The 11,657-nt window shown below is 40.6% G+C and overlaps 1 protein-coding gene across 2 annotated transcripts; it reads right to left on the bottom strand.

Annotated features, from left to right (window-relative positions):
- Positions 1–4,726: 4,726 nt before the first annotated feature.
- On the bottom strand, positions 4,727–8,997 carry AGTR2 (angiotensin II receptor type 2). 2 transcript variants are annotated; one of them, XM_045470671.1, is made up of 3 exons: positions 8,892–8,971; positions 8,677–8,738; positions 4,727–7,414 (listed from the first exon to the last, which is right to left on the bottom strand). In XM_045470671.1, exon 3 carries the CDS (start codon positions 7,377–7,379, stop codon positions 6,291–6,293), a length of 1,089 nt encoding a protein of 362 aa, XP_045326627.1. In that variant the 5' UTR covers positions 7,380–7,414; positions 8,677–8,738; positions 8,892–8,971; the 3' UTR covers positions 4,727–6,290. The 2 variants fall into 2 exon arrangements, with proteins under 2 accessions (XP_045326627.1, XP_045326626.1); XM_045470670.1 differs by lacking the exon at positions 8,677–8,738 and having other exon boundaries at positions 8,892–8,997.
- Between the last annotated feature and the right edge of the window lie 2,660 nt (positions 8,998–11,657).

Genomic DNA, 11,657 nt, shown 5'->3' with positions numbered 1-11,657 from the left:
TTTCAAGTTGTTCAGACCTCAAGAAACACTGCTGATTTTTTTTTTTTTTTTTTTTTTGTTATGAGAATGATCGCCTCAGTGGCAATGAATGTGGAGTAAGCAGGGATCCATTATTCAAAGAGAAGGAACTGGAAATTTGGGAGTTCGGCAATGGCCTGGTGGTTCCAACTTTTCAGGCAAACGGATCTATATCAACTGCATCTCATACGTATTGGCACATTGAGCTTGGGGATTTGGGGGAAGAAGCAATCGGCCAAAAGGCCTTTTGAGAAAAAGGAAATTAAGTACGAGACTCTTTTTTCTAAGCTCAAAGTGATGCACTGAGATGTCACTTACTAGTGTCATCAGTCAAGAAGCAACATCAGCCTTACTAACCCGTTCCCTCTCCAAGTAAAACCTTGGTTTGTGAGCCTAATTCATTCCAGAAACATGACTGTAATTCAAAGCACTTGTATATCAAAGAGAATTTCAAGAACCATTAGCTCAGTTGTGATCATGTGATGTTCAGCGTCCCGTCCCACTCACATTGTAAGACCTCGCTCGTTCATCAAGTTAAAATTTATTAGAAACGTCTGTTCATCTTGCAGGACGCTCTCAGAACAAGTTACTCGCAATCCAAGGTTTGTTTTCACTGAGAAGGAATTTGAACTGTGATCCAGTTGCCCAGAAAGGCTTCCTCTAAGAAAGGAGAAGACTGGAACCTGGGACTGGTTCCATGTCCCTTCTACTAGATTTCTGCTGATCCCTCCTCCGTGATGCCAAAACTAATAAAGATGTATTCGAGACCTTGTCTACCTTGTCTACTGTGGCATGCACCGGGTATAGATGGGCGGACCACCGGGAAAACGGGCTTCCTTTTACTTTCTCTTACACTCTCTCAGATGGCTTGTGCATAGATCACTTAGAAACTCCTTGAAGTGGATGGAAATCTGCACCAGACTACCTCACCATCTGTTCTCATGTGGAACATGAGAACAATGCAGTAGCAACAACGGCAGAAATTGGACCAGCGGTCTCGTCAGAGTTTCCAGTATTCTCCCCCACGAAGCAATAGTAACCAGGTATAATCCCTTGGATTGCTTAAAGCTCTGAGGAGTTGGGACTTATCATAAGGAAAAGAGGATCTAACAAGAAGAGAAAGAATACTTTCTAGTAAAACAAATGGGGACTTGGGATCAGAGTGTTTTAAATATTAAAAGAAAGTATCACATGAGGGGGGGGAGGCGGGGAGGGGGGGTGATGGGCATCGAGGAGGGCCCCTTTTGGGATGAGCACTGGGTGTTGTATGGAAACCAATTTGACAATAAATTTGATATTAAAAAAAAAAACTAAAGTGAATTTTATTTTACATAAAGTTCCACGTATTTTATAAAAATCCACCCATTAGTGAACATGTATTTTCTATATGCAAGTCCTTGAAAAAAATGTAAAGTTTTATAATTAATAAAATATATTCCAATAAAAAATAAATAAATAAATAAATAAATAAAAGAAAGTATCACAGGGTGGTGAAGCCTATATCCAATAGATAATAGATGAAAAGAGAAAGAAATATGGATGAGGATAAAGAGATTAAAAAATTGTATACATATATATAGTATATATAGAGATATTTACATGTCTATATCTCTATCTCTATCTATAATCTTACCCCATGCTATTAACAGTGATTATCTCCATAGCTAATTTTTATCTATACAGTTAAAATGTTCAACAATGGAAAAATATTAATTACTAATAAGAAACACATAATTAGAAGAAACATATTAGTAAGAAACACAAAATTATTTCTAATTTTAAAAAGCATTTTCTTGGGGCACCGGGGTGGCTACGTCGGTTAAACATCCGACTTCGGCTCAGGTCAGGATCTCACAGCTCGTGGGTTCAAGCTCCGTGTCGGGCTCTGTGCTGACAGCTCAGAGCCTGGAGCCTGCTTCAGATTCTGGGTCTCCTCTCTGCCCCTCCCCTGCTTGCACTCTGTCTCTCTCTCAAAAATTAAAATAATAAAAAAATTTAAAAAAAATTTTTTAAAGAATTCTCTCATCCCAGAAGAATGTTCTTTCTGAGGATGTTAACTCTTTATAGGTATGTTTATGCAAGAGAACCTGAATGTCCAGAAGGCTAGTCAACTCAGGTATATGCCTGGTCTTTGTCCGGGCAAGTGATTAGTTTTAGTGACGGCATACGAATTTCTGTTATTTTATGTGAGTCATTATTGCTGATATAGTTTATCTAGGAATTAACAAATAATTAAGTGCCACATTTCCTTCATTATCTCAGCCTTTTCTGACTTCAGTTAACACATGTGGTTAATTCAGCTTGTCAAGTTTGGATTTTTCCCTTGTTGATGTGTGAGGCCACCAAACAGTTTCCTGCTCTCAGGTCCCCGGGGCGGGAGGGGGAAGAAGACAAATCAAAATAGAATGTGCTTTCCTTCAGAATGTCTCTCATTTAGATACACACCTCAAACGATCAGAAAAAAAGGGGATTTTTTTCCAAGACATTTGATTTGGGAGATCTAATTTGGCAATATAAGATGCAGAAATAATTAATACTGCCCTTTCAATGATAAAAATGCATATTCCTTCTAGAAATTTCCCTGGTAACCCCATATAATCACATTTCACGGAGCTAAAGTTGTTTTGTTGCTCAAAACAAACGTTTGCGGTGTCTGTCTTGTTTTGTGTATGGGGTGGAGGGGACGGCAAGGGTGGTGGTTACTTCAGGGTAATTCTGTACAGCATGGAGCCCAAGAAAAGGGCAGTGGAGAAAAAAGTTCAAGAAAGTCTCATTCATCTGCCTGCTCTCCTTTTCTCCATAGGTGCATATATACCACCTGACCGGAGTTCTTGTATTGCTATGGTCAGAGATGTGCAAGCAATGAGGTATGGAGGGAAGGTTCAAGGACGGTGCAAGACCATCTCTGGAATATCAGCTCGGTAGCTTAGGATGCATACTTAAACTACTAAATACTGCTGTCGGGATGGCTCAGATCATCTGTCAGGGCCAAATTTAAAGATTAGTAGGGACTCATTTGTGCCTCAGTGTCCTCATTTGGGGTTTGGGGGAGGTTTGTGTGTATGTGTTTAAAGTTTATTTATTCACCTTGAGGGGGGTGGGGGTGTGGCAGAGAGAGAGAATCCCAAGCGGGCACCGCACTGTCGACACAGAGCCCGATGCGGGGCCCGAACCCACGAACCTTGAGATCATGACCCGAGCCAAAGACGGATGCTCAACCGACGGAGCCACCCAGATGCCCCTGTGCGTGTGTGCGTATTTTTTTGGGGGAGGGAGAGAGAAAACAAATATGGGAGCAGGAGAGGGGTCGAGGGAGAGGCACAGACAGAATCCCAAGCAGGTTCCATGCTCAGCCCAGAACCCAATGCGGAGCTTGATCCCACGACCATGAGATCACGACCTGAGATGAAATCAAGAGTCGGATGCTTAACCACCTCAGCCACCCAGGCGCCCCTCAGTGTCCTCATTTGCAAAATGAGAATAAGTAAGTCATTGTGGAAATAAAATGGGATAATTCATATAAAATACGTGTAATAGTATACCGCATATAATATTCACCTAATAGTAGCTATTGTTGATATAATTACGTGGCTGTTGGACATTGCGTGGGTGATGTGAATCAAGGAGGGGCCGTAGAAAAAGGAAGGAGATTAGGTAATGCCTGGAAATACGGCCAAAATGAGAAGAATAGCTTCATTCGCTGAGAAGCTTACCTGAAATTTACATTTTCAAAGGGAAAAGAGGATATTTATACCTTTGCACGTTGCTGCAGAGATCGCATGTTCATGCACCACCTTTTCAGCTGACATTTGTTCTTAGTCTCAGGAAAGAGCACTGTAGTCCAAGCCTCGGAGAACTACTTACAGCTCAATACTGGCCTCCTATGGCAGTGGAAGCCAGAATTAAAATCCCAAGAACAAGAGAAACAATTCTCTTCATTAACGGAGCTCCCGGGGGTGGGGGAGTGCATTGTCATTAGTGTAATAAATGTTATTGTGGTAAAGGAATTGACATGAGCTGAATGATCAAAGCTGAGTGGGTGTTCATCAACTGAATGAGAGATCCTGGGGGTGGGAATGATTGGAGGGGTGTTCAGGACCACAGAGTTGTGTGAACAAAAGCAGAGAGGCAGGAAACAACATTAGGCCTTAAAAAAGCAGGAAGTCCCTTTGTGACGCTTGAACATAGAGTGTGAGAGAGAGATGGCAGAGACAGAAAAAGCCAAGAGAGGCTGGGAAGGACCAGATCCCTTATGGTCTTGACTACAGACAATCTGGACTTTCTTTTCCTAATTAATAAGAAATTATGGTTGAAGAGTCGAGAGAGAGAGAGAGAGACTTAGAAGAGTGCATGAAGAAGGACTGGTGAGGACTGAAACTATAAAGTATCAGTAGGGATTGCAAGGAGGATACGGGTACAACAGGTTAAGATTCCATACTTGGAAGTAGTCAAAATAAAAAAAGTGGGACACCTGGGTGGCTCAGTTGGCTAAGCGTCTGACTCTTGATTTTGGCTCAGGTCACCATCTCACAGTTCGTGAGTTCGAGCCCCATGTTGGGCTCCACGCTGACAGCATGGGAGCGTGCTTGGGATTTTTCTCTCCCTCCCTCCCTTTCTCTGCCCCTCCCCCCCCCCAAAAGAAATAAACTTTAAAAAGTAAATAAATTAAAAAATTAAAAATTAAAAAAAAAAGTAGGTACACACGATCTCCCAATTCAAGATTTTATTTATATGCCATGTTTTACAAAATTATTTAGGCTATGAAGTCAGAGTTGGTTACACATTTAGCTATTTGTTTCATTGATAATAATAGAGTACATGAAATTAGGAATTTCCCAGGAAGTGGGGTGAGAGAATTCTTTAATCTATAGCCCTGGAACGAGGCAGAAACACTAAGTCCTTGAAACTTTTATTTCTACCTCAGAGGTCAGCATCGGTCTAGGAAGGTCCTAGGTAACCTGGTATAATATGGGGCTGGTGCAGAATGAAATGTCTAACTTCTAAAATTAGGACTCACACTCTACGTAAACTCTAGGTACTCCTGACGGGAGGGCTAATAGTGTGGAAAAAGAGGTCTATGGACCAGCGATTGATTTAAGAGAGTGCCACAGAATCCTATAAAATCTGGAAGAAACAGTTAAGTCTGCCCGTGGTCTCTACTTTCAAAGACACATTACACTGCCCTGACAGGTAGGGGTTTTTATGTGACACCAAAGTTGTCATTTGCTGGACCTCTTTGTCTCCTTGGGTATCAAAACTCCATCCTGGCCTAAATTTTTCCTAGCCAGTTAAAGGTTTATTACAAATTAAAGAGTTAAAGAAGCCACGCAGATATTTTGGGAAGCAACCCAGAACGAAAGCATCAATAATAAAAGTCAAGTCAACTTCCTATATATCAAAGCACCAAAAGGTCAAGGATGTAAAAAGTGACCTTTACATTTTACAACACTACACGGTGTTTAGTTATTGTTTTCAAAAAATTATCAGAGAACATAGAAATCTCCAAACAATAGTTAAAATGGATAGAAAGTTTTTTAAAAAGTGTTTATTCAGAGGTTAGTGCACACTCAAATATTTGTTAATCTCAAATCTAGATTCTTTCTACGTTATTATACATTTTGTTTCCTATAACTGTAAAAATAAGATAAATGTAGGAGTACAGGTGATCTAATCTATATTCCTAGCCCTACTCAATATGTAGCTATATCTTAAATATAAACCTACGCTCAAGTAAAATGTAAAAGGTGATTACTTATAATATTTTTTAAAGTTGAAGGCATTTGCCTAGAGCCTGAATAATTCAGTACCAATCTACTGCAGTATACTTCACTTAGAAATGTAAATAATGCAAGGAGTTAAAAAACTGCCCTTGGTTCAAGAGGCAAGCCTGATGAAAAGGGGACATAAAAAAAACCAATAAAAAAAAAAAAAACACGAAAAAAACTTCATCATTCGTCCAGGAGAAATCTGAAACCCCAAATCACCATTCACAATTTGTTATTAATGATAACTTGAGATAAATCCTCAGTTACTGCTAGGTTATGGATCTGTCTTCCCAATGACAGCCTTGTGCCGATAGACTGCAGGAAAGGGGCAATTCCTGAAAGTCGCTGGATCAAACTTCCAGCTACGTTCGGTTTCCTGTTCTGGAACAGTGAGACCAGATTCCATCAAGGGCAAAACTTATCATGTCACTCAAGCCATCCAAAAGATAATTCCAGGGAACCTCAAACCAAGTGGCCGTGCTGTTACCCTGCGTGCCACTCGCACGCTTAGGACACAAAGGTCTCCATTTCTCTAAGGGAACTGCTTTTTCGGCACGACACGCTCTCTCGCTTGCCTTGGAGGCAAGTAATTGGAACCCTAAACACCCGGCGGAGCTTCTGCTGGAACCGGTTACCAACAAAACAATACAAAAAGGGATTAATGCAGCTGTTGGTGAATCCCAGGAGGATGGCAAAAGGAAGTACCAGGTCAATGACGGCTATAACTTCACAGCTATTAATGACACCCATCCAGGCCAGAGCGTCCAGGAAGGTCAGAACATGGAAGGGAAGCCAACAGATGATGAATGCCAGAACGACAGCAGCCGCCATCTTTAGGACTTGGTCACGCGTTATTCTGTTCTTCCCATAGCTGTTGGCCTTCAGTAAGTGTTTTCGGATTCCGAAATAGCACGTTGCTATGAATATCAAAGGGATAATAAAACCGAGGATATTTTTCATTAAGGCAATGCCAGCTGACCATTGGGCATATTTCTCGGGTGGGAAAGCCATAATGCAAGCATTCACTCCTAAATACTCAATGGTTCGGACGTCTCGGAAATAAAATGTTGGCAGCGAGGACACACAGGCCATACACCAGACCAGGGGAACTATGTAAGACGCTTGCCAGGGATTCCTTCTTTGAGACAGAAAGGGATAGATAACAGATTGGTACCTATCGACACTCATGCAGGTGATGAAAAAAATGCTCGCAAACATGTTCAGGGTCAGGAAGGAGCCAAAAACTTTGCACATGACGGGGCCGAAGAGCCAGTCATATCTGTAAGAATAATAGGTTGCCCAGAGAGGCAGAGTAGCCACGAGCAATAAGTCAGCCACAGCCAGGTTGAAGATGTAAATGCTGGACACCTTTTTAGGGCCCTTTTGACAACAAAACAGTGTAACCACAATAGTATTGACAAGAAATCCAATCGCAAAAATGATATAGTAGAGAACAGGGATTGCGTCTAAATGCTTATCTGACGGTTTATGCGAGCAGTTGAAGGTAGACTGGTTGCCAACGATGTTCACGAGTCCGAAGTGAAGACTGTTGGTAATGTTTTTGCTGATGGCGGCGAGGGTGAAGTTGCCCTTCATACTGAAAGGTCAGCAGCTCCTAATTCTTATGCCTCCTGTGAAGATAAAAAAAAAAAAAAAAAAAAAAAAATGGAACTCTCAGAACACATACAGAGTTTAGGACGTCCTTAAATCTTTAGCGTTTTGAAAGTTTCTTGAAAGCAAAAAAGAAGGGGGGCGATTACAGAAAACATTGGGAACCACGACCACACCTTGGGAAATAAGAATGGATTTTGCTTCTTGAAGCAGAAAAGAGGATTTCCTCAACAGTACCAAGCAGTTAAGACATTTCCGCATCAGGGACCGAAAATTCTGAACAAAACTCTATTTTGCCCATCCTTTCTATCGTACTTTTAAGAGGCTTAAGGGAAATCAATAGAAATATGGGAAGCGAATAAAGAAGGCCTCAAGAAATAAGAAAAGTTAATATTTCAAAAACACTTGAGCACATATCTCAGTCCGTATACTTTCTAGAAACCACACTGCTGCCCACTATTGCATAGAGAAATGCCTTATTCAAGTAACTAATTATGTACAAATCATTACAGCTATGGAAAATGTAAGTAACATAAGCTATGGAAAAAATAAGTAAGTGTACAAAAGACTGAAAACGAGAATCTGCAAAAGGAACATACTGAGATGGGGGGTTGTGGTTGGTTTTTCCTAATGAAAAATAATTCCTTTGCTCCCACTTTTCCATTGTTTTCACAATAATAGTATCATTAAGAGGAAATTATGGAATGTGCACCTATTTCTAACAGCCCCCATTCACATGTTAATAGAGACTATTCATTTTTCATATAGATATTTCATCTGTTTAAAAGGAAATCCATTTTCTTTTTCAATCAGGAAAAGAACGAGAAAAAAAAAAATAGCCAAACCTGATTTAGGGTCAAGTAGAAACAGTTTTGATTGCTCAATGAAATAGGAATTGAACATCAATGATGAATCATGAGATAATTGTATCATTTTTCCTTTGCTACCATTCAGTTTTAACACAACAAAATAATGACAATGCTACATGGCTCTCAAATGTTATAATCAACGCTCTGTGGTACCGGGTTGGTTTATTTTTTTTTTAGGAGCAACGTTGCTTTAAAACAAAAGAAAATTAGCTGAAGATAAACACAGTAAAGGAAAGACTATTACTTTTGATAGTTCCAAAATGCATATAAACTACTCAAAGAAAAACGTAATCACCAAAGAATCTCCTAGTAAACAGCAAAGTTCTCATTTTTGTCTAAAGCTCATTCTCTCATCATCTGGACCTAACAAAGTAACGTGAAAGAATCTAAAATGAACCCACTTGAAGACTTACTGGTTGTTGGAGTTTAAAATTTAATTATCATAAATCAGCTTGCCTAGTTCCTAAGTGCACCCCTGTAAGAGAAACAGTAGTTTAATAACTTAAGAGTTTTGCAAAATACAGTGTTAAAATACAGGAGAAAGGGAAAGTTCATCCACAAAAAAATATTTTCGTTTAATGTATGTTCTACTTTCCAAGTACAGTATATAGAAATTGTGCAGACCTACCTTAAAAATTCAGGCTGAAGAATGCTTTGAATTCTGTGCTTTTTCGTTCCCTTAGACTCGGGGACGTAATAGCACCAGATCTCTGGTTTCCTTCTTATATGTTCGGTCTGTCCACTGGGAGCCTTCAACCTACATAATTCTAGGGCTGACTTATGAACACTTGCCAGCTTTCCAGAGAGGGTTTTTTTTTTTTTTTTTTTGGCTGCAAAACATTAATCTGAAATTCTCACTGTCTCCAATCATAACAGCTCATTCAAATAAATCTCAAATAAAAAAAAATGAAGTTTCCACAAATGTGTTAGAGAATTTTGAAATCAGGGGCTCACTTGAAAAGAAGAATATAATGATTTGCAGAATTTTCTCTTCCTTTCTCCCTGATACTGGCATTCTAGGACGAGTTGAGGAGAGGAGAAGAGGGAAAGCAGTGAAGGTTGTAAAAGATTTTTACCTCTGTTCAGTAAAGAACGGTAACACCTTTACTCGAGCCTAAACTTGAGAACATTTCTCCCTTGCTTTAAGCAATTTTTGTTGGCTGTTTGCTGGAGAGGTGCTGATAGGAGGGATAGCATGTTTTTTCTTTTTGTTGGGAGTGGGGGGTTGACCAGCCTTACAATCAGTCCCACAGCAGCAAGAGTGACAAAAGAAAAAAGATAAGAACAGATGACGATAGTGACAACACCGACAATAAACTCTAAGTGCCAAACACGGCTGAGTGCCCAATAACTTAATAGAGAAGCGATAGAATGTTCTGGTATGTACATGGCCTCTAAGACACAACGACCAACTCCACAAGCCCAGCTGGGCCACTTACTTTGGTTTTGACCTTGGCCAAGTTACTTTCCTTCTTCCTGTCTCAGTTTTCTCGGCTGAGAAATGGGGATGATGTTAATCACCTACATCACAGAGTTAACGAAAATTAAATGAGCTAGTATTTTTAAAGTGCTTAAAACCACATTTTGCATATGGTGGATGCAATTATAAATATTACCGTCGCCTCCAGTTGACAAATCGGGAAGCTGGGGCCCACAGAGTTTAAGTAACTTTTCTGAGGTCACATAGCTACTAAATGAGGCCATCTGAATTTTAACCGAGGCGATCTAATGACAGAGTCCGTGCTCTTAACCTCCACGTCCCCGGGAGGGAGCGCGAGCTGGCCCTTGAAGCTCATTCTTTGTCCTGACGGAAAGAAACGTGACATTTACAAAAAGTCGCTGCTGACCATTCAAAAGCTGTTACAGAAACAGTAAAGAAGGGGAAAGGGGTTTGGAGGATTGTTAAGTGGGAGAAGATATTTTTCTCAATTTTATTCCCCGTATTGCAGTCAATCCTGTAGCAGACGGGACCAGAAACAAGAGGGCACCGTTGCCTGAAAAACATAGCAGGATTCAAAGGTGTGCACACCACGGTTTGGTGATACTTTTGGGTAGACTGAGTTTGAACACTGAGAAAATGCGCCTGATACACATACACACCACTGTATTCCATGTCACAATATTTGTTTCCTATGCTCTGGGCAGATTCAGGTGGAGGCTCCGTGCACATGATGGAGAACCGATGTCTGGGAAACGAATGAGCAGGCACAAATGGTTATCAGCCGGAGAGGTGAAATAGGAACCGGTTTTTACTCTTCGTCTCAGCCTAGCTTCTCCGGCCATTTCAAATGTTTGCTTTTGCTGCATACAGGGGAATTTTCCAAACCAGAGCCTCCTGAGTGGTCACGATGGGTCAGATTCCCACCCTGCTCTATTTCTAGCCCCCCTCTCGTACCGGGTGCAAAGGAACAGCCGGGAGGTAAGCTATAAACTTTTGAGAACAGACTGCAGGCTCGCCTCTGGGAGACCTTAGCCTTGAACACCCCCGAGAAGCAGGGGACCTTGTCTAGAGCTTTTGTCCTTCGTTACAGTAAGTTCTGACGTAAATAAGGTTTAAAGCGGCACACATTTCCCAGAAGATTAAAAGAACGTTTACTCTGCCTCTTCATAATTTTAGAAGCAAAAATTTTCACAACTCAAAGAAAAACTCTGTAACTGCAGGAAATTAAGGAAAAAGGTTTTTTGGGTTTTGTTTTGTTTTGCTTTTTGTTTTTGTTTTTTGTTTTTTTTTTTAAGGAATAGCAATCAGGGTGCCTGGGTGGCTCAGTCGGTTAGGCATCCAACTTCGGCTCTGGTCGTGATCTCACAGTTCGTGAGTTCAAGTCCTGCATCGGGCCCTGTGCTGACAGCTGGGAGCCTGGAGCCTGCTTCAGATTCTGTCTCCTCCTGTCTCTGAACCTCCCCAGCTCGAGCTCTGTCTCTCTCTCTCTCTCTCTGTCTCAAAAATGACTAAATATTAAAAAAAAAAAAAAATTAAGGAACAACAATAATATTGACACCACTTAAAGCAAGAAATACAGCATATTATTAATTTAGCAAGGAACTCCAAGTCAAGCCAACAGTGTAAATACACTTGGGAGTCAAATACATGTCAGCCATAGGAAGCGGTACACTAAAAAATTCACTCTCCCGGGGAGAGGGGATAATTTTTCTGTTGGAACATTGACTTTAAAAGCCTCGGGTCATTTGAATAAATTATGCAGCTCTTCAGGGCAAGTGCAGCTTGGCTAGCAGAATTAAACAATGGTAAATCACTTTAATTTTTTTCTAGTGAACACCTATTATTTATCATGAGATTACTTAACAGTAAATTTAAATGACCACGTTGAAAAACAACAACGACAAAAAAACCCCATGTTCTGCAGAGGATTTTCTCCTCTGCTAGAAGGATACA

This window comes from Leopardus geoffroyi, chromosome X (assembly GCF_018350155.1).
Source record: "Leopardus geoffroyi isolate Oge1 chromosome X, O.geoffroyi_Oge1_pat1.0, whole genome shotgun sequence".
Lineage (NCBI taxonomy): Eukaryota > Metazoa > Chordata > Mammalia > Carnivora > Felidae > Leopardus > Leopardus geoffroyi.
This window is presented reverse-complemented; position numbering and strand designations above follow the sequence as displayed.